Here is a 22,745-nt window from a genome sequence, read left to right as displayed (position 1 = left end):
CGACGAAAGCGATAGAAGAAACCGAACTCCTCTATTTTACGCGGTACGACATGGCCACCAAGCTATTGTTAAGCTGCTTCTTGACAAAGGTGCTGATCCTAACATGAATATGATTATCGGTGGCCCCAAGGCACCGACGGCGCTGTTGGTCGCTACGCACTCCGGGTCTTATGGGCTGGTTAAACTTTTGTTGGAAAGGGGTGCCAATCCAAACACCAAGTCCACGTGGTATCGTGGATCCGACAAGAAAAAATATGACGATCGATCCCCTCTATCGATTGCTGCAGAGAATGGGGACGAAGCTATGGTCGACTTGCTCCTGACTCAAGAGGGTATAGAAGTCAACTCCGAGGACGAATGGCACAGAAACCCGTTTTACTGGGCTATGGTGAGGCGCCATTATGGCGTGGTAAACAAATTACGCCTTGTCGGTGGTTCCTTGACTGGCCAACTATTGGAACGCGACACGTATCTCAATCATCAATGTGTTGACATAGGAAAGCAGGAAGGAAGAGAGAAAAGAAGGAGGACGTCTTGATTAATCAAAGAACTATCTTCTACCTAGGGGTATTACTATATATATATATATATATATATATGTAGGTTGCGGGGAAATGTTTCTCCCCATGACTAATAATACCAACCGAGCATATGGGAGTGATTTGAATTCCTACCAATGACGACACCATAATCAAGGTCGGTGAGTAGAGTCTTGTCGTAGCTGCCTTTCATTTCCATCCGCATCCTTAATCTTGGCTAACAATGCTTTCGACTAGACTGGGTCGTAGTAAAAGAGTCTACACTTATGAAAAGTCTTACTCCAAATCATCGGCGAGGACCAAATCAGTCTGGAGAGACCCATTCCAACCCCCAACGTGGGCTATACGTCTACAGTTCTTACTTCCGTAACTATTAACTAAGACCATTCTTGGATCGATTGCGCCGTCCTCAGAAAATGTTTTAGTTATATGAGCGGCATAACGAGCACCATAAAACACTGCCTGCACCATGTCGCGTGCGAAAGGGTCGCATGGTACAAAAAGCGGCCATCGCTGGGCCCACGGCGTCTGTCTGGCGAGCAAAGCTTTACCAGGTTCCAAACCTCAAGACGCCGTGGGCCCAAGAGGTCCTCGGAGAATGAGGGTGGATGTTGATGAGTGAAGTATGAGGAAAGATTAACTCGGGCGAGATGGCGGTGTGACGGATCTGATGTGTGCGCCCGACTTTGCACGTATTGCGCTTCAGCTATTTCGTTTGCCCAGAAGGTTCGAAACCTTGTTCTTATTCCTGCGGGATATCGTTTGCGACCTGACTGTCTTTCATGTTGCCCAACGTGGCCCGCCTCGATTGGCCCAACGGGCCGTTGCATAAAGCGTCTTGCCATCGCCGCCTCTCGCATGTAACTTACTCAGTACAACGTGAAAAAGGCGGGACAGCGAACGCCATTTACCCATATCGCACTGAACCTCCGCTTTCTAACGCACCAGAGAGTCCAGACAACATGTTATAGCCAGTTACAGCACCCGGGGGCCTCCTGGTGGATGGGGCCAGCCGAGCTTACACTGTAAGCTTCCGCCATTCACACAGCACTCGGCCTCCTCTCATGAGACATTCGTAACAGGACTGCGACAATCTGAGCAGGTTTTCTCGGGTCTGTAATCTTTGCTCTACTTCGACTCGGGCATAAATAGAGCCTTGAAATCATGATCAAGTACGGTTGTCGGGACACACTGATTCAGAATTCGCAAAACGTTATTTATCAAGTCGTTCAGGCCTTCAAACATCTTCCTTGTCAATTTATACTCTTCAATATGACCGACGTACCGAGGACTCCTTCTGAGCCACGCCTCTCTGCCTCACTCGTTGATGCACTGGGCGCCGGTCAACTTGAACAGTTGGCAGTCACCATCGTCGACAGCGTTGATGGCATAGCTTTACTCCTGGATGACATGAAAAACCTACCAACCAGCCCACCTTCTCTTTACCTTGACTTGGAAGGCATCAATCTCGGGCGTGAAGGCTCCGTTTCAATTCTACAGATACACTCCCTTCCTAAGCAGCATACATATCTAGTGGATGTCCATTGCCTGGGCTCTAAAGCGTTCTCCACGCAAGGGAGTGATGGCAGCAGCATCAAGTCTGTTTTGGAATCAAGCATGATCCCCAAGGTGTTTTTCGATGTCCGAAATGATTCCGATGCTTTGTATAGCCACTTTAGTATTCATCTCCGCGGCGTCGAGGATCTGCAGCTCATGGAGCTGGCAACACGGTCGTCGCGCAAGAGATTTGTCAGCGGCCTCGCTAAATGCATAGAACTAGATGCGCCCCTTGCCGCCGGTGAGAAGCAAAAGCTTGTAGAGTGCAAAAAAGCCGGCCAGTTGCTCTTCGCGCCAGAAAAGGGCGGCAGCTACGAGGTCTTCAACACTCGACCGCTGGCCGGGGAGATTGTGCGCTACTGCGTCAACGATGTGTGCATTTTGCCACGCTTATGGAAGCATTACAATGGTAAAATGGGTCAGAAATGGAGACGGAAGATGCTTGCAAGTTCGGCTAAGAGGGTCGATCTTTCGCACTCGCCATTCTTTTGCGGCAAGGGACGGCACATGGCGGAAGGGCCGCCTGAGTGGTAGCCTGTGAAACAAAGCCCACGTCTGAGAGCTGCACAGTTTGCCTATCATGATGGGCGAGAAGCGGAAAGTGCGGACATTTGAAAGAATGAGTGGATAGTTTACTGATAGTCATGTTACTAACAATGCATATGTAGCAGCTGCCCAAACTGCACCAAGAGCCGTATTCGCACCTTCATCGAGACGTGATCCATATCTTGACCCCGCATGCTGCATCAAGACTCACTACTGGTACTGGAACTTGACTTATAGAAAAGGGTATTCGCCAGTCAGCCCCGGCTTATCGTAGTTGTTATTCCCGATCGCCGGTAAATTCACTTTCGACCAACCCCACCAACAATGAACATAATGTACTACAAGATATTTTATGAAATTGATATCTACAAAAACTTTCAATTCGATGATATGACAATAGATTTAAAACACTAAATAAACAGCATGATATAAAAATAGTAATTTATTCCGCTACCGAATCGAGCGGCAAACGTCGATGGTGGTTTCGACTGGTGGGGCGACTGCCATTTCTGGTGGGTGTGTGCCTAACAGGCCAAATACTCCGTTATCTACACACCGCTATCATCTTTGTGCCATAATCATGTAGCTTCTTCATTCGCGTCCTCACCAGTCTTTTCATCAATCATACGGTCAGTCTTCGGTAGATATCTCTCCCCGGTATGCATCGCAATGTCACAGAGCGCACTCTTCTTGGCCATTAGATCGTTCGGACTGTCGACCTCCAAAATCCTTCCTGAACCCATGACCACCACCTTGTCGTAGTCCATGATGGTCTGCAGCCGGTGCGCCACAGTTATGAGCACCCTGTTTTCGCCGCCTGCACGGGAGAGCTCAATGCGAAGTGCGTCTTGCACACTGGCGTCGGTGCGTGCATCCATGCTTGACATGGCCTCGTCTAGAAGAACGAGCTTGGAATGGCGGATCAGCACGCAACACAGCGAGAGTACCTGCCGCTGGCCGTGGGAGAAGTTCTGCGAATAGTGAGGCCGCGAGTTAACTTGCCAACAGGCTTGCTGGAGGGCTGTGGCTACTGTACTTGCACAAGCGGGGTGCGCCAGATATGCACTCACGTATTAGGTACTTTTGTAGAGCATTTGATCTTTATATATGTATATATTATTGGGAGAAGCATTTTAAGTACACATCAGTTACAATAAAGAATTACTGGAGATTTATTGTCAACCCCTAACGTAAATATACCTCGTAAAAAGGTGAGCCTATCAGTGGTTGTGGCGCAGTAATTGCTTGGGGAACCCAGCAAGCACAGCCGCTGGATACAGAAGAACGGACCAACAAATTCCTGGCCCCAAAAGTCAACAGCGGCTTACCAGTTCCGCCCTCTACGAGTTCCATCGGATATCCCATCGGGTATTTTCTGTGCGTAGGATACTGACTGCTATGTGGGAGCAGAAGGGGAAGCCAAGTGCCGATACTGAGAGCTCGGATGAAGGCGAAGTTGAGGACGACATTGAGCCAGGTACGTTGACTCCATCTGGCCCTGACAATTGCCTGTGGCGAGTTGCGTTTTCTGATCAGATCCCTTCAGGTGCCATATTTTTGTGTAAAAGTGTAATGCGAAAGGTCCTGCTCAGACCTGACAAAACCGTTGTCAAGTCAGGACCATTCATATCCCTGGGGGAAGCCGAAGCGCTCAAGGTCGCGCCTGGGGCGGGACTCCCGGTTCCTTCGCTGTACGGCGTGTCCAGCACCAACGGCACAGTAGAAATACGCATGAGCTATATCCAAGGACAGACCCTCGAAGAATTGTGGCCTAGCATGTCTGGTGAGCAGAGGAAGAACGTTGCCGGTCAGCTTCATGAAATCGTCAAGCGAATGCGAGAGCTGGAGCCTCCACCAGATTGCATCGGCTGCTGCGACGGCACCGGGATCCGGGACACTCGCGTACGCTTCACATACCACGGACCAATTTGCACTAGCGAGGCGCAGTTTAATGCCTACTTTTGGATTCATCGCTCTTCCGACAGATACCGTCCACACTGCGTGCGTCGTTCCGTTCTCAGCTCAGAGCCGACCACCGGATCGTTTTTACTCATGGAGATCTCACGCCAAGAAATATCATGATGCAAGATGGCAAAATCTCCGGTATTCTTGACTGGGAGGAAAGCGGGTGGTATCCAGAATATTGGGAGCTTGCAAAATTCTTCGAACGTTTCGCTGAGGGCGACTGGAAAGAATACGCCGACATCATATTTCCTCGGCCATATCATATTGAAATGGTTACTTACACGGCCATGTCAAAGTGGCGAAGTGGCTAGCAGCGCCGAGTTGGTAAACATGCAGCTTGCCTATGCTAAATCTTCATCCGTTGCCTCCATTGTAGCATCAACCATACCAGCTAATGATGTCGCTTCATTGGCTGGAGTACAGAACAAGATTACCATGGGCAGTCTCGAGTAGCTCCTACATGCGGGATGCAGCACCAGCAGCATTCTTCCCTCCTCTCCCCAAACGGGCCAGCTAGCTGGCGATGGACGCCGTCCCCCCATATGTAGGATCCTCTAGCTACGGCAGCATCCCAATAACCCAGCCGGCTCGCTCGGACGGCGCATAACTAAGGGATAGGGCTAGGCCACACTAATACCAGAAATACCCCAGGAAAACTAGCGTAGTCAGCGGAGATTGTCGCAGAACTAGTCAGCGGACTTTGTTCGACGCGATAACACTAGAGTGTTTGGAGACGCGGGGTCCCGGAAATGGTGGTTCGGCTCCCCGCGCAGGTGTATTACAATCACGGCCGGCGCAGATGGCGATCGATGTGAGCCGTATCTACTGGTTTTCCGCTGCTTTCCGAACGGGAGCTGCGGAGAGTTATCGACCAAGGAGACATTCTCGGAACAGTAGCCGTCAAAAACAATATATATAAACAGGCTGCCGTCGCGAGTTCGCACTTTCGCCAGCCCATCTTTCCATTACGCACACTTTCATATTCATGCACCCACCCGCCTTGCCTTGAACCTACTACTTATCAGTAGACAGAGCCCGACGTTCCGCACAATGAGCAGCCCCCCGCCACCTCGTCTGGAAGCGCCGGAGAATGCCACCGCGTACGTCAACGGGCGCGTGTATACCGTCAACGACGCCCAGCCGTGGGCCGAAGCCTTCATCGTCTCGGAGGCCGGCCTCTTCGTCGCGGTCGGCACGACGGAGGCGATCCTGAGCCGGGCCCGCCGGGACAGGATGGTCGTCTACGACTTGCAGGAGCAGTTTGTCATGCCGGGCATCCACGACGCGCACGCGCATCTCCTGATGGCTGGTATGATGCAGCTAAGCATCGTGAACCTTCGAAACGGTGAGGATCTGGTGACGAGCTCGGAAGCCGTCAGAAGATTGAAGAGCAGCTCTTGTAACTGTAGCTATGCACATGCATTCCACGAGTAAGTGTGTGTACTTTTGTGTTCTCTTTTTGCGGCGGGGGGGAAAGGGGTCTTTTTTCTTTAAAAAATTGAAGAAGAAAATGATGCACTCTTCCGTACTTGAACATCTTTGGCCATTTTGAAGAGCAGAAACTGACGCGCATAGTTGGCTCCTTGGCGACACCTTTGGCATAGAGAACTATGACCGAGCCTCAATTGACGAGGCGTTCCCGGACACGCCAGTGGTCATCCAGGCGGGCGCGGGCCACAGCCTGCTGCTCAACACGGTCGCGCTCCGGCAGTCGGGCTACGACGTGGACGACGAGCCGCCGGCCAAGGGGGCCTTCTTCGCGCGCCGCGACGACGGCAGCCTGACGGGCGAGCTGGGCGAGCTGGCCATGACCAAGGCGATGCTGGCGTGCCCGAAGCCGAGCGCGGCGCACGTGCGGCGGGCGCTGCGGCACGCCGCGCGCCGGCTGCACCGCGCCGGCGTCACGTCCTGCCAGGAGGCGGCGTCCAACACGCTCATGGTGGATGCGTTCCGGGCGCTCGACCGCGGCCGCGAGCTGCGGCTCGACGTGTACACGCACATCGTCTACGGGCCCGAGTACATTGCGCAGGAGCCCGCCCAGACGCTGCACCGGCTCCTCGACGCGGCCGCCGCGCTCCGCTCCGAGCACGTCCACACCCGCTTCGTCAAGATGATGCTCGACGGCGTCCCGCTCGCGCCCTTCTTCAGTCAGGCCGACCTCGGGGCGGACGGCGCCGCGGACCCCGACGACATCTACGTCGAGGACCTCGACAACGTGGTCCGCAAGTACGACGCCATGGGCATGACCATCAAGATCCACTGCACCGGGCAGGGGTCCACGAGGACGGCGCTCAACGCCATCGAGGCGGCTCGGAAGGAGAACCCCAACGGGCCCAGGCACGAGATTGCCCACTGTTCGGGTGTGCACGATGGTACGTGGCGGCACGGGATCAAAGTGTGATTTCGCATCCTTTCTCCCTTTGGTTTTTTTTCTTCCTCCATGCGCCTTCATTCACATACTTGGGGAAAAAAATAAAGCTAATGATTAAATCAGACGACTACCCGCGGTTCGTGCAGCTCAACACCACCGCGGAAATGTCCCCGGCGGCGCTCTTCAACCACACCTTTACCGGCGAGGAGGCGGCGCTCAACAGCTGGGACTTTGCCAAGATGGTCCGCCACGGCGCGCACATGACCATTGGCTCCGACTGGGGCGTCCCCGAGGACCCGGACCTGCTGTGGACCGTGGAGAAGCTCGTCGGCGTGGTCGGCGGCAGCAGCGGCGATGACGAAGACGACGACGAACCGGCCAGCCGGCGCCGCCGCGGGGCAGAGCGGCTGCTGCGCATGCTCACCCTCTCCGGGGCCGAGGCGGTGGGCAGCGACAAGTGGACGGGCAGCATCGAGGCGGGCAAGCGCGCCAACTTTATCCAGCTGGACCGCGACCTGTCGACGGGCGAGGAGGGCGCGTTTCGCGAGGTCAAGGTGCGCAGGACCTGGTTCGAGGGGGACCTGGTGTTTGAGGAGGATGGAGCGAGTTGAGGCGTTTGGTGTGAGTGAAAGTCTTGATTGTCCTTTTAGCAGGTTTAGTGATGGTGTTGCGAATGGTGAAGGTGATGATGTTGATGATGACGATGACGATGATGATGAAAATGATGAAAATGATATGACTGATGGGAGGGTCAAAGATCATGATTAAGCTACAGACCATGTACAAATCCAACATAGCATTTAAGCCCGCGGAGTTGCCCTGACACGAGCTATGAGGCTCGTCCTTGGCGAGTCGTCGGCCAGAGCCATGGGCGAACCGAGTTACCCTCAATCGCAGCAATGTGTTGAGCCTCACCATGGTCGGTTCTCGCTCCCGCTTCCACAGCTGCGTCGCCATAGCACTACAACAACTGCTGATATTACGATGACCACCGCTCTCGCACTGTAAAGGCCAACTTCTTGCCACAGGCTACTACAGCCCCCATACTACTGCCTTCCCAGCTAGAACTGATAGCTATCCTGGAAAAAGAGTTGGATTCTTGCTCTGCTCTTTGGTTGTCGTCTTGGGTCAACGTGGCCGCAATTTTTATCAACCATAAGACCCATTCCTTCTTCTGGCACCACTCAATACGTTCGACTTTAGCGAGTGGCCGCTGCGAGCACAGGCGGACCGAGTCGACAGCACTCACAGCAACGTGTTAGGCCTCACCGTGATTCGCTCATACTTGCACCACGGCATCGCTGCAGCTCTACGTCTACTCGCACTCTCACAGTCCATAGCCAATCTCTTGCGTGGACTCATAGATCACGTTATGTCGCGGTATACAAGCTTTCTAGATGATCCGATTGGTCTAATTTGGTAGCCGACAGATGTGTTGCCAATTTGAAAAAACTCGGTGGGCGTAATACGGCGAAGCTGGTGTGAGGGAATCGACTTGTAATACGGCTGGTGGACGTGACAGGTGCGTCATGCTGGGTGGCGTGTCATGAAATGGCTCCAGTATCGCCCCGACACGAGAGGCAAAATTGCCATTCATTAGCAAAAAGTTCCCGAGATTTATCTGTTTTTTTCCTTGAGAATGGTAGACGTTTGCTACCGGGTCACACGCTTTTCTTGTCACGGCGGGACCGAATCGAGCGTCTAACCCTGTGCCTAGCTGGGCTGCGTATGCACGCGGCAGAACCATGCATCTGGCTGACATTCTACCAGTTGCCGATTATAGCTCTTTGCTCAGATTAGAATTGAATTCACTTCAGCGATTGATCCGGATTGTTGTTAGCGAAGCTCTCGCAGTCAATCGATGCTCATGCCGGGGAGCCTTGAACATCAACGAGGTTGTTTTTGTGCGTATGGACGAGCAAGATGAGAAAACCAGTGGCACGGTTTTTTTTTTTTTCGCCGCGCCTCGTATTACAAGGTGACATAATGCCGCAAACAGGTCCTCTTCCCTTCGGCTGCCCCTGGCAATGGTGATCAAAATCCCGGATGTGCCAGTGACTTGAGCGCAGGTATAGAGCAACCACCTCCCCGACGCCCATGGGCCATGAGCCTTACTTTACGCCTTTATACGTGGCTAGATTGTGGTACATGACTTGCGAACTTGGTCAACGGTGCAAACTGTTGGTCGCACATGCTTGCTCTGAAAGGGAGCGAATCATCAGAGTCTGCCACTAAGAAACAGCATCGATTCGGATTCTGTGCCAACCGAGACTATCCGTACTACTTACCTAATAATGCCCATCCGGAAGGGGGTCCCAAAAGAAACCAAGCAAAGCGCCGGAGAACGAGCCAGTTTGGGACCGGCCGTCTGGCAGACACGGGGCGTTGGAAACCAAGTGCGCCCTGCCATGTGCACGTTTTGATATAGGACCAGGATCGGCGCGCGCCCACTTTATCGAAGTGGTAGCTACTTAGGTCTTGACATCTCCAACCTGCTGGCCTGCGGGTGGTGTGGGTGTGGTATTTGGAAGCAAAGCCCTTTGTGGGTGGCTTTTCTTTTTCTCTTATTTCCCCAGCTTTTTGGGGCATGCCGAAGCATCACCGAGCTGTAGGGATCGCAGGTGAAGGGGTAGCGAAATCCGACTAGCTAGCTGATGAGTTTGTTTGTTTGTTCTTTCGCTCGATGCACTTGATCTCCGTCGATGAAGGAGTGTGTGTGAAGATTGTCCGCATTTTTTTTATCTCGTTTTTTTAAAGTTTCTTCTTGTTTCCCACAACATGCATGACCTCGAATCGTGGACCATGCTGCCAAGACATAGGGCCGCGGAAATACCAAAGCCACACTTGGTCGTCTTAATTCCCTTGTTCGAGGGTCCCCGCTCGCCCGGGGTTCGGAGACGTGGGTCGTTATTGCTGGTAAACTACTCCGTACGCAGTAAACTAGTACGTTTCGCCGGCAAGTAATAATTCGGTACTAGTAATGACCAAGTTAGCAGTAGTACTGGTAAGCAGCAGGTGCCTCCATTCCGTCTGATTTTCTGGTGGTTGCTTTTGAGGTGGGAGAAAGAGGGGGAACGAGGAGTCGAGGGCGGGACGGCGGAGCTTTTGTTTGACGTGCGCGACGAGAGTGCAAGGTTTTTTTATTTTTCCTTGAGGAAAAAAATAAAGCAATAAAAAAATCCGTCGTTCCCCGGTCCTACTTACATTTGTCACCGAGTGCGGCGACGGCGGCGCTTCATTTTCCATTGCCAATAAAAAGGTCGGCCGGCCCCTGCCTAGCTTGGCTTTTGCTTGGCTGTTTTTTCTCTTCATTATTTGTAGACAAAGAGAGGCGCGAATCCCCCCCCTTCACGCTCGACGCCCTCTCTCTGTCTCTCCGTCTCTGTTTCTCTCAGTCTCTTTCTCCCGTCACCACCATCGTCATGCCTCGTCCGACCGCGCATCACGCGTGGAACTTTGACGTCGACCGCTACCTCAACCCTCTCATCCCCTCGCCGCCATGGAACTACCTGCCCTATCCCGTCGCCCACTTTCTCGGCCACCGCAGGACCAAGCCCGCCAATACGGGCAACTTGATGCCGACGTTTTGGGCCTTTGTCGGCATCTTTTGCGCCATCATCATTGTCCAGGTCGCCTCGACGCATATTCCGGCCTTTGAGAGTCACCATGCGCCCGCTATTGTCGGTTCGTTTGTGAGTATTTTTTTTTTCTTTTTTTTTTCTGTTCTCTCGCAGGTACCTGTCGCTCGTCGTCGTCGTCGTCGTCGTCTGCGTCCTCTGCCTCGCTTGTCGTTGGTTGCGTCACTCGTCCTCGGCGTCGTGTATCCTCAACTTGTTTGTCCTAGGCGGCCAAGTTATCAAAGTAATGATCTGACTGCTAACTCAACACCCCTCCGGTCCAGGGCGCCACCGCTGTCCTCGAATTCTACGCCATAGAGTCTCCGCTCGCGCAGCCTCGCAATACCTTCGTCGGCCAGGCGCTGGCGTCCGTCATTGGCGTCGCCATCGCCAAGCTGTTTCTCCTCAGCGACCACTTTGACAGCATCCAGTACGTGGGCGGCGCCCTCGCCTGCGCCGCCACCACGGCCCTCATGGCCCTCACCAAGACGGTCCACCCGCCCGCCGGCGCCACCGCCCTGCTCGCCGTCGTCGACAACCGCATCCTCGGCCTCGGCTGGTTCCTCATCCCCGTCATGATGCTCGGCTGCACCCTCATGATCTCCGTCGCCCTCATCGTCAACAACATTGAGCGCCGCTACCCCATCTACTGGTGGACTCCCGACTCCCTCGCCCGGAGGCCGCCCATCCTGCATCGCGCCACCTCCAAGCGCGACATCGACCCTGAGAGCCAGAGCCTTCCCGCCAGCAGCGCTGCCACCGCCCACGAAGAAAAGCCGGCTTCAGAGGCCGACAGTGGCTCGGCAGTACCACCTGTGGCGGCGGCGGCAGACGACACCCTCGACGTCGCTCACCGAAAGCACGACCTCAACCAAGTCATGATCCGCCCCGGCGATGTTTTGGTCCCCCACGACATGTACCTCACCCAGGAGGAGATTCAGCTACTCGAAACGCTCAGCAGACGACTATAGACAGCACAGTCGTCCAGACTGATAGACGTATGTGTGCAAACGAGGTGAAACGTGACATGACCTAATGTATGGTGGTGATGGGCCCGCCAGTGGGCGCCTTGAATTTTGCATTGCATGGCGACATCTTAATGAATATATACCCTCATCCCATTTCCCTTATCAAGATGGCATGGTTTCCGTCCCGCTTTCTGCCCCTTGTTATGTGTGTCTTATCGCACGTTGGCGTCGATCCGCAAACCAAAAGCCTTATCTTTCCAACCGGCGTCGCGCTAGTGGTCTCGGCTCTTATTGTCTATTGATAGCCACAAAATGCCTAGTAAATCGAACATGAGGGGGGAAAAGATAAAATAAAATAAGAGAGCCCTGGGCAAGGTAATGCATTGTCATTTAATAAAATTTGGCATACAAGCAGCCAGCCTGCACCTGGATGTGACTAGTCAGCCCCACGACGCAGCCCGAATGCAGCCCGAGGAGAAGCGTGCAGCGAACACGCTTCCCGTCCGTGGCCTTGTCTCCAGAGGCCAAGAATGCTAAAAGCTGCACTAGAAGGCCCGAAACGAACAAGGCGCATTTTCCGGTCCGTGTCGGGTTGGTTGAGAGGTAGACGAAATTTCACACAAGACTATAGGTAGTCATGGTGGCATTCAAGTCACCGAGACCCCGACTACAGTTTTGTCTCTTGCCTTGTGCAGACTTGTGAGGTTGAAAGGACCACATCTCTCTCACGCCATGTAGATGGAGTTCTGGTGACTGAAATATCTTTACCATGACATGAACAATAGTAGCTTTGCCTTGTACTGCATGGCGAGGCGTGCAAGAAAGTCACACTTAGAACATATACAGCGTTCGCCTGTTTGAGAGTTCTATTTCATGGCCAGAGCGGGAAAGTGCAAAAGAAAGAGAGGAGACAAGAGAACAAAACCCGTGTAAACCGAGCTGTTGGCGTCGGGAAGCTTGGCTTCGACTCCACGACACTCGCAGTTGCTGTGATCATCTACTGCCTCGACAAGGCCTGAAAAAACCATTATGCGTTTCAAATCGTATACGCATGTATCAACTTGTTTGCTTTTGCAAACAAGTGACAGATGCCGACAATATACGCGCAATAGACCCCGAAGCGCCGTTGTTCCCAAACCCTCGCCCCGTATGCCGCCACCTCTGCACGAGGCCCTTGCAGCGCCCCAGAAAGACGCTGGCAACTTTGGCAAAGCCAAGTCGGGCATTTTCAATGATTCTGCCCCGTAGAGAGCGACATACTGGCACGGTCGAAGCCCAGACTGCCACCACAAGCCCGCACTCCCTTCACGGCAGCCCCTGCACCTGGCCATGGGCAACTCCGAAGAGATTTTGTTGAGCAGATCTGTCAGCATATACTCGGGAAATCTCTTGTTTTCAGTGATTCGAGTCAATCTCTACACTATGTTCGTAAAGAGTTCATGGGAAACAAAATGGTCTATGCAGTAGAACAGCATGGTGTTCCGAGCGGCGTCGAGGTTCTGCGTGGCGTATCTCACGGATGTTGAAAGGGCCTTTTCAGAATCCTAATCCCTCAAAGGTCGAGAATTACAGCATTTGTGCAATCTTGAAAATATACAGGATGAAAAGAAGTTTTTAAATATACGCGGCTGAGGGGCGATGACAGCGCCGGGCGGAATACCGAGTGAACATTTGCAACCGGGCAAGATTGCATGCATCCGTCGACCAAGTCAAAACAGAACGACGCAATATAATCGAGTATTACTACAGTTAGCGATATCAGCTTAAGAAGCCAGCCAATAACGAGTTACAGATTTGCCTTTTTAACAAAAAAAAAAAAAGACAAGGCGGCGACGGTAGCATTTACGTTAAATCGTCTCTGTAGGGTACCTCACTTATTAGGCGTTGCCCGGCTATCCGGTCAGCGCCATACCGATACTCTCTACGCCATGATGACTCCAGTATAAGAGAAGAAAGCCACTCCTCTTCTTTAAGCGGGAGCTTTCCTGTGACAGCTTTCGCGACCGACCCATACATTACCCGCTCCGTACCGAAGTCACGTACACGCGCGCGAGAACACTTCACATCGCTCAACGCCACGGAACATCGTGAGGCCTACATGTGCCCTCGCGCAAATGCTATTGATGGGACTTTCGAACGTTGTTCAGATATCTGGTTGTTCGGCAGCATACGGAGATCCAAAGGGTGCACTATGATGTCAAGTCACGTCAAGGTTGCAATCAATGGCTACCAGCTTGCAGAAATGCGCAAAAATAGGCCACTGACGCGAAAGGCTCTGGCAGCTACCTTTTGGATAGCAGGCTAGAGACAGTGTCAGATCGAGAAGCTACTTTGGCGCCGACGCCCACGATATGGCAGGTACCGGGCTTGGCGTGGATAGAGACGTGAAGCTTTGAACAACGACGACGTAAAGCATCTACAAGCAACAGAGGTATCTAAATGCAGGATTGACCTCGAAACTAGTGCATACCAGACAGGATGGGAGACCTCGCTTGAGACCACCGCGAGGCAGTCGGGCAGCCTCGGATGGAGCTTTACCGTGTGCCGTTGTGAGCATCCAGTGCGAAGCCGCCAAAGACGGAAGACCTGCGATGAACTCTGATGTTGGCCTGCCTGTCCTCGTCGTCAAGAATTCAAGAGTCAGTCATTCGGCAGCAGCAGCAGCATCGAATTTCGGCGGCGAAAACTCGAGGTATGTGTGTGCGTCTCGACTTACAAACGTCGGTGAGACGCTGGCACCGAGAGGTGCTTTTCTAAAGGCGGACCACCAAGACATCCACATTTTTTTTTGTTTGAATGGTTTTTGAATGGTTCTTTTGCGATGTGATATTTTCCACGGTTGGCACGCAAAGGTCAACGCTCCCGCCTACATGGGGAAGTGCGCGACTTTGCCCCGTGGACATGCAGTCTTGCCCGCGCTGAGACGCGGCCGCTGCTGCCACGACCGAGGGGCGGACAGCGCACGAGGTGATCGAGCTGGTCTTCTCGGAAGTTGACGTCCAAGTTGAGCTCGACCAGACGGCGGATGGCTTGAGGTGATAGCGTTGGACCTCGCCCGGGGAGTAATTCGCAGGCTATAGTAGTTGGTGAAAGGCGACCGTAGAGGTTTGGGGAAACGCTGATAGATGGGCCCTTGTCTATCCGTAGCATCAAAAGAGACAGTAGAAAGTAAGTAGATAAAATGTTCGGCTGCAGATACTTGACTTTGGATGTACTATTAAGGAGATGGTGTCGTAGATAATCGGCCTGAGAGCAGCCACTTCCCGATACTGTCTGGTCAGAGTAGGCTGGCCGATGGTGAAAGGCCTACAGTAACCTACTACCCGGCGTTAGTAGCAGCTCAGAACCAGTTTTGACAGATCGGTCGCCAAGGAAAGCCAAGAAACCACATTCAAGCGTGATCGCAAACATACTCCATTCCCACGGCCACTTCCTGGTTGGGCTCGACCAGAGAGGGCCAGTGGCGGATCTAACAACACGACCCTGCACATTGACAATCTCACAAGGAAGATTCCGTCAAATCGATCGCCAAGCAAGAAGCCAAGAGACCCGTGCAAATATTGAGCTCAACGTGCTCGATTTCCCCGGGTCGCAGGTTGGGACATTGCGGCAGGGATGGCCTTGACTCTCCTCATCTTGCACAACCCATGACCATGCTCTGAGTCTAGTTCTGCCTCGAAAGGATGCAACGCAATAACGTAAGAAGAAAAAAAAAGGAGAATTTGTGGATTTTTGCCATGAAATCAGACATGATTACGACGCAAGAGAGTGCGTGCGTGCGAGGGGAGTCTCGTTATAATGCCCGACCCAGTTTACCAGTCCGGTGGTGTAGAGGTGCGACTGTAACCCAGCATGAGCAAGAAAGGCAGCCGGCGTACCATTATGGGATACACAGCCTCGCTCAACATGAGTTGTCAATATCATTGTAGTTTTAATGGCATGTTTCGATCGGCTTTTCTACGGCCGCGCTGTCACAATGCCACTGGACTGCAACACACATGGTTTCTGGTTGCGACCGAGATCTGCGACCGAACCACCATGTCCGGAAGAGGAATATTAACCGTGATCTTCCTTTTGCCATTCAGCAGTGCATAAATTCAGCCCCCCCTTCCCCGTGAGCGAAGTCCGCAGCTAGGGAAACAGGCTGGTGGATAACAGACGAGGCACCAATCTTCTCACACCGCATCGCGATAGATCAGCAACCTGTGGCGTTGCGGCTCCTGCTGATTTTCACCGCAACGGGGAACAATGATGCAATAGAAGAAGGGAAAGACGCAGAGCTTGTGACACGGGTGTGTCGCACCAAGTACGGAAGCCCTGGAAGCTCGGCTTTCGCGCGGACGACTTATTGTTTAGACTTTGGCACAACACAGATCCGTTCCCACAATGTGCCGATATGGGATCGACGCAGCCGCGCCACTTTCGGCTTGCAGAAGCGAGCTGAGCTTTGCATAATGGCAAAGGTCGGTGTCCTTGTTACGGTTGGATTTGAGGGACGTTGTGCTTTATCAATCACGAGAGGGGTTTGCCGGCGCCGCAACGGGGGATCAGTAACACTCTGCAAGAATGCTGGTTGACGTTCTTTGTGAGCCGCCAGCGATTTGCCGTATTCGTTAGGAAGGGACAGGCAAGAAAGGGGTGCAGCAGAGTACCATGAGCGATCGTCGTGCAATTTTACAACGCAAAAGTATACAGTGATTGTCGGTTTTCTCTACCACCATACCATGATAATGTATTAGACATGGTGCGGGTCTTTGTATGCCCGACATCGTCCCCGTGCGCCACTCCAAGACGAAAAGGTTCAGGCCGCCACAGGAACCAGAAGAAGAAAAAAACAAGGGCAATACCGAAGAACGAATCACAAAGGAAAGAAAAAACGTGGTCTGAACAGGGGTGTATAGATTGCAGAGCCGCACAGGGCCCGGCCGGGTGGTGCCAAAAATAAATTGCCTTTTTTCTCGATTACCGAAAAGGGTATCCCGAGCCTCGGCCCCATCGAGCCGATAACACAATAGGGTCAGGGTGTGCATAGTGTGTGTGCGGGACCCTTGGGAAGGAAACAATCAATAAAGCAACTGAAATACTTTGTATTTTGCCACGGCTACGTTTTATTCTTTGACCGCCCATTGTAATAATTGGGAGCATCTATATGAAGTCGTTGCCGCAAGACAGATGCGATCAACGGGGAGCTGTGCCGCCGAGTACTGAGTAGTAGCCGAGCTCCTTGGCCAGGCCTGGATTCCACGCAAGAGTTGCATTCGGCTCTACTTACAATATCTCCACGGCGCGGGTGTCCGGACGAAGCATCCAGTTTAACGGCGCTGGTAGTCGCCCCAATCACGTAGCATGGGGGCTGCACCGTTGTGCATTGGCGCAATGAGAGGTCTCAGCCAATGGATGCCCGTCGAAAGCAAGGTGAGTCCGGCGTACGATGGATGGTCCGGTCAATGGTTTCCGCCCCTTCTTCCCTAGTGATGTTGCATTCACCAAACACCTGATGAGCTGGCTGGCTTGCTGGCATCTACTACCCGGCTCCGCCACGGAACCAGGCGGAGAGGTGCATGGGTGAGCAGAGACTGACGGGCTGGGGTTGTGACGGTCGAGGTAAGTGGCCAGATTTATCTTGCAGCCCAAGATGGAGCAAGCCAGTCTTTTCGGGGATATCATTTTGCCTCTGGTATATATTGAATGACGTCGTACACCGCCCGGATCGGTACCGTGAGGTTGCCCTTCAGAGACACACCGACGACGCAAAGGACGGCGTTGGAGTGTCATCGGCAGCCGTCACGGTGTTGGCCATGGATGATAAATCATCATTTTGCCAAATTGACATGTGCATGCAACATGTTAATCACTTTTCAGAAAGCAAAGTTTGGCAGAGTTACACGCATACTACCGCGACGCACTGGCAGAGTAAAGAATATTCAACAGGCACCAAAGAAGGTATAATGAAACCAGGCAAGGGCGACACTAGTGAATCCATGACGAGGTTTTCCCAAATCAATCAATATCTTTTTTTTAAGAAAAGAAAATTAATAACACTGCTAGTAAGATAAGTTGTCCACTGCCCAGAGAAACAAGGTTAGTAGTGGCTTGGTGCTAAAAAAGCTGCCAAGCGGATGGCACGGCCAACCCGTTATTGAGACGATGATGCTGCCGATTTCTGCCTGCAACCCCCAAGGCCAAAATTCCCAAACTTTTACCAGAGGACGATGGCAGTAGACTTGTCATCTGGCTTGTAGAGTTTGAGACATCATTCTGGCCAGCGGCGGAGGATTTCGTGATTGTCTCAGTCACTTGTCTCTGGCTGGCACTCAGGCTTAACTAAGCGGACGCCTCGCAGTGGCTGGGACCGCCTAGCAGAAAGAGTGGCAACTCTCACCAACAGGCACTGGCATTTAATTTTTTTTTTCTTCAACCTGGCAGCTGGCCCGCGAAGGGACCACGCCAACCCTAATGCCTACCTGCCTGTCCAGCCATCATTGCATCCATCGTTGATTTGACTGGTGAGTGAAACATTGTATCTGCCATGTGCTCGTGATTTTAACTTTTTGACGCAAGCTCGCAGAAAAGACCACGCCTCTACTAGGAGAGTCGGTTGCAAACAAAGATACGAGGGGGATGTGTTTGCGAGAGGAGAGCCATCCCCCCTCGCATCCGCTCCTATCAGCCAAGACCTGGTATCTATCATTCGCCACCGAGAAAAAAAATAATCATAATAATAGTGGACAGGATGCTGGGCTTATCCGTTCTTTAGACTCCGCCTTGTCGAGTAAAGCCGGGTTGAGTCCACCGTGACGGGCGGCGGCGGTGGAGTCGTCCGGCCGGGTTGCCGCGATCAAGAGCCACACCATGGCGACAATCACCCACGGGAGAAGCAGGCCGAGAGAGCAAGGCAAGGGAGGGAGCAGAGAAAGGGGGGCAGTAAAAAGGTTTCCACCTCTTCCGCTATCATGATTCCTACCATCGACTCGCACACCCTCCCCCTCTATCCAATTGGGCCAGCCATAAGTGCCTAGGCACCACCTTTTGGTCGCTCTGCTACCACCATGACTGACCGAATGTGGGCAAATAGCCTTTGAGCAAAAACCCACAAACAATGCCCAGGCACGACGGACGGTAGCAAGGAAAAAAAAAACTTGCAGGAAAAAGATGGAACCCCTTGAGACGCAGCGTTGCTTGCTGGAGGAGACGTCGGAAAACTTTTTTGGCGCCTGCTTCGTCGCGGACCTCGTCATGGCATGCTCTTTGGTCCCTGCGACCCCCACCACTCTGCGACTCCACGACCTCGCACACCCGGTGGTGTTGTGCTCTCGATCGTATCCAGACACCTCTCGCTGCATTTCTCTCTGACCCGGTTTAAATTGTCTTTAGCTAAAAGCTATATCGCCATGGCCTTGACCCGACTCCCTTCTCTCCTCATGTCACCTTCTGGCTCATTCTTCGCTCTCTCTCGCCAGAAGGTGAAACTCTGTCTTGGCTACGAGAATCACCAACACTAGCGTCAACGATCATGGCGACACCACCACCACCACCATTGCAACCACCACCCAACGATGACGGCAACCTCTTCCAGGCTCCTGGGGATGGTCTGGGTTCTGCCCGCAAGGGCAAGAAGCGTGTAGGTTGGCATTCTGCCAGCGGTAGCTTTGGCCGCGGCGTCTCGTCCAAGGACGTTGGACTGCCACAGCGCGACGATGTCTCCGAAGGTTCCACGCCCTCCGTGCAAGCAACACCGCAGCCTGGCGCGCCGGACGCTCTGGAGCTCACCATTGCGTTGACCAAGATCCTGTCCTCGGAGGACCTGCAGCTCTCTCCTGATAGCAAAGCTCCGCCGCGGGACGACGGCCCTCGCTACGGCGACGCCTCCTCCCCCCGTACATCGGCTGCACAGACCCCAAACCTTCTCCGGCCCCCGCGGCCTGTCCTGCGTCGCAACACTAGCTACGATGCTCCCAAGGAGCGCGAGGAAGCAGACCTCGCCGAGCAAAAGGCGAGCCAGCGTCAGGTCCGGTCCATCACGGACGCACGGCAGCGAGCTGATCGCCTGGCCATGTCTGTGGGAAGGGACTCGGCTCCTGTGTCGAGACCTGGTAGCTCGGACGGGCTCAATCCTACATTCCAGCCCCTGCTCGAGGACGCAGATGATCGGGACGAGTGGCTGGGTCATGACGATATCAAGACTCCTCCTGGCACCTCCCATATCAGACATCGCACCCCGCACTCATCTCGACCACAAGCCACAGACAATCATAATGTCGCAGAGTCGCTCGTGCTGTCTCATGCCATGAAAGCCAACAAGCCCGACTTCTTTCACCGGCACCATAAGTCTTCAAGCTCCGGCACTTCCACACCCATCACCACCGAAGCTCAGGACTATGTGCCTCACCCATCAAAATATCGCGGTGGTATCCTGTCGTCTCTCTTGAAGCTCTACCAAAATGATAGAGGGCAGACAACGAGCGCCCCTAGCACCGAATTCAACTCAACCGCATCAACTCCTGTCATGTCCCCTCGTTCCTCGCCACCAGGCTCGAGACGACATTCACCCGCAAGTAGCAGCCGATCAAGGCCCGCCAGCGGCCTTTTCTCCTATCACAAGTCGCAGTCGTCGACGTCTTCCTTGGCCCTCACCGAACTGCTCAAATCATCCTCCATGCTCGCCGTCCCCGTTTCCCGTCAAATATCCGATCAATGGGATCACAAGATCAAAAAAGAGAAGCCGGTCAAGCCGAAAAAGGAGCAGCACCGCATCACCATTCACATTGCCGGCACTATTGCTCGTCACCGATATCTGATGAAGCTATGTCGGGCTCTCATGATGTACGGTGCCCCTACCCACCGGCTCGAAGAGTACATGACCATGTCGGCCCGCGTCCTCGAGATTGAAAGTCAGTTCCTGTACCTACCTTCGTGCATGATCATCTCCTTTGATGACAGTTCCACCCATACCACCGAGGTCAAGCTCGTTCGCGTGCCCCAGGGCATCGACCTGGGCAAGCTCCGCGATGTGCACAACATCTACAAGCATGTGGTGCACGACAAGCTCGGTGTGGAAGACGCCACAAAGCAGCTCGACGAGGTCATGAGCCGCGATGACAAGTTTCCCATCTGGTTCCGAATTTTCATGTACGGTGTTGCCTCGGCCAGCGTTGCGCCGTTTGCCTTTGAGGGCCGCTTCATCGACCTGCCTTGTGCTTTCATCCTTGGCTGCATCGTCGGCATTCTGCAGCTGGTCTTTGCGCCCAGCAACGAACTATATGCCCACGTCTTTGAAGTCTCGGCCTCCATCATCACCTCTTTTATTGCTCGAGGATTCGGGTCCATCAACAACGGGCAGCTTTTCTGCTTCTCGGCGCTGGCGCAAAGCAGCATCGCACTCATCCTTCCAGGCTACATTGTACTGTGCAGCTCACTAGAACTTCAAAGCCACAATCTTGTTGCCGGCAGTGTTCGCATGGTGTACGCCCTGATTTATACCTTGTTCCTGGGCTACGGAATCACCATTGGAGCTACGCTCTATGGAATGATGGACTCCAACGCAGCGAGCGAGACGCACTGCACGGAACCCCTCCACCGTGGCTGGTACATGTTCTTTGTGCCCTGCTTTACGCTATGCCTTTGCATAGTGAACCAAGCCAAGTGGAAGCAGATTCCCGCCATGCTTGTCATGGCTGTCGCGGGCTATGCTGTCAACAGCTACACCAGCCTTTACTTCAAGGGCAATGGGCAAATCTCCAACATGCTGGGCGCGTTGACTGTTGGCATCCTTGCCAACCTGTACTCGCGTCTTGGTCGCCATGCGGACAATGTCTGGCTAGACTTTAACGACTGGTGGAGGAAGAATGTGACGCGCCGATACTTTAGCAAGCGCAGCAACAGATCCAACACTTGGACGGGGACCATTTCGGATACGGAATCCGCCACGAGCGAAACCATCCACAAGGAGAAGCAGGAGAGCAGACGCAGCGTCGGCTACAGCCTCGCCGCGGCCGCCATGCTGCCAGCCATCTTCGTGCAGGTTCCGTCTGGGCTTGCCGCGGGCGGCTCTCTTCTCGCCGGCATCACTTCCGCCAACGAGGCTACCGGTAACACCACCACCACGATCGATACCTCGGCCAGCAACCTGGGGAGCATGGACAGCACGGCATTCAACGTGCTCTTCCTTGTCGTTCAAGTTGCCATTTCCATCAGTGTCGGTCTTTTCATGAGTGCGCTGATTGTGTACCCACTCGGCAAACGCCGCAGTGGTCTTTTCAGCTTCTAAGCCAAGTACTTTTTTTCTTGTTTTCTTTTTTTCATCTTCTACATCTATCAAATCGGGTCAAGTGGCGGGCAGAAAATAGCGAATCATATCTACGGCGTTTTTATGTTTTTTTCCACTTGTATTCTATTCGGTGTATCGCTTTTCAGTGATTTTCTTGGGGGGTGGTAAAAGAGGACACGGCGTTTTGCATTCTACTTTCTTGCAGCAAGGTATTTCTTCAGTCCAGCTCGCGACGTATGCCTAGTGATGGGCACATGTGTGGCTGATGACTTGAGTGAGACCCAGCAGAGGGTATATATTTTGATGAAATCGACAGCGTACTCAATAGCCACGCAAAAAGATTTCTCACGATTTTTTTTTCCGGCTGCCAAATTCTCACTGGTAACAGTAATTGTTCAACGTACCCATCATGTATCACCTCCCACCATCCATTCTGAGGAGAGTTGTCTTCTTTCTCAGACAGACATCCAAGACGAGATTCCAAGGTATGTCCTATCATCTCAAAAGATAGCCAATCGGGGATTTCTTCCCGCAATTGAACAGGCAAGGGGAGAAAAAGAAAGGGTGGGATGTTTCCCACGCGAACTAGTCTCAAATTGCCATCTTTTGGCTTTTTCTCCTTTTTTTTTATTTCCTCTTTTCCCATCCTCCGCCTGTTTTGGCGGAATTGCATCACCACGTGGCTGAGGCCATCCCCAAAGGACATTTACAACCAAGACAACGCCAAACCTACAAGTTACCCCCCCCCCCCCCTTGTTTTTTCCCTTCCACTTTCCTGGAGTGTGTGTGTGTGTGCCATCAAGCTTGCGACTAGAGACGGCGGTTCGAAGAATGCAACGTGCCGCTCCCCCCGGACACCATGTCTACATCTCACTACTGAGTTGGTGTGTCTGCATCTCTGGCTGGAATGGAATG

The 22,745-nt window shown here is 53.1% G+C and overlaps 6 protein-coding genes across 6 annotated transcripts; 5 read left to right on the top strand and 1 right to left on the bottom strand.

Moving 5' to 3' along the window:
- Window positions 1-1,811: 1,811 nt before the first annotated feature.
- On the top strand, window positions 1,812-2,630 carry V2A60_010391 (uncharacterized protein; the record flags this gene model as incomplete). The annotated part of the gene is made up of 1 exon (XM_083261647.1): window positions 1,812-2,630. One exon carries the CDS (start codon window positions 1,812-1,814, stop codon window positions 2,628-2,630), a length of 819 nt encoding a protein of 272 aa, XP_083117773.1.
- Window positions 2,631-3,220: 590 nt separating this feature from the next.
- Window positions 3,221-3,520, bottom strand: V2A60_010390 (uncharacterized protein; the record flags this gene model as incomplete). The annotated part of the gene is made up of 1 exon (XM_083261646.1): window positions 3,221-3,520. The coding sequence occupies one exon, from the start codon at window positions 3,518-3,520 to the stop codon at window positions 3,221-3,223; it is 300 nt and encodes a 99-aa protein (XP_083117772.1).
- Window positions 3,521-4,040: 520 nt separating this feature from the next.
- On the top strand, window positions 4,041-4,724 carry V2A60_010389 (uncharacterized protein; the record flags this gene model as incomplete). Its single annotated transcript, XM_083261645.1, has 2 exons — window positions 4,041-4,119; window positions 4,189-4,724. The coding sequence occupies 2 exons, from the start codon at window positions 4,041-4,043 to the stop codon at window positions 4,722-4,724; spliced, it is 615 nt and encodes a 204-aa protein (XP_083117771.1).
- A 933-nt stretch (window positions 4,725-5,657) lies between these two features.
- Window positions 5,658-7,589, top strand: V2A60_010388 (amidohydrolase; the record flags this gene model as incomplete). Its single annotated transcript, XM_083261644.1, has 3 exons — window positions 5,658-6,037; window positions 6,183-6,979; window positions 7,102-7,589. The coding sequence occupies 3 exons, from the start codon at window positions 5,658-5,660 to the stop codon at window positions 7,587-7,589; spliced, it is 1,665 nt and encodes a 554-aa protein (XP_083117770.1).
- Window positions 7,590-10,400: 2,811 nt separating this feature from the next.
- V2A60_010387 (HPP family-domain-containing protein) lies at window positions 10,401-11,566 on the top strand (the record flags this gene model as incomplete). The annotated part of the gene is made up of 2 exons (XM_083261643.1): window positions 10,401-10,670; window positions 10,880-11,566. The coding sequence occupies 2 exons, from the start codon at window positions 10,401-10,403 to the stop codon at window positions 11,564-11,566; spliced, it is 957 nt and encodes a 318-aa protein (XP_083117769.1).
- Window positions 11,567-19,076: 7,510 nt separating this feature from the next.
- On the top strand, window positions 19,077-21,830 carry V2A60_010386 (uncharacterized protein; the record flags this gene model as incomplete). Its single annotated transcript, XM_083261642.1, has 1 exon — window positions 19,077-21,830. One exon carries the CDS (start codon window positions 19,077-19,079, stop codon window positions 21,828-21,830), a length of 2,754 nt encoding a protein of 917 aa, XP_083117768.1.
- Window positions 21,831-22,745: the final 915 nt, after the last annotated feature.

The sequence above is a fragment of the Cordyceps javanica genome, chromosome 7 (genome assembly GCF_051103115.1).
Source record: "Cordyceps javanica chromosome 7, complete sequence".
NCBI lineage: Eukaryota > Fungi > Ascomycota > Sordariomycetes > Hypocreales > Cordycipitaceae > Cordyceps > Cordyceps javanica.
The sequence above is the reverse complement of the archived record's forward strand: the minus strand, read 5'-3'. Positions and strand labels throughout refer to the sequence as shown.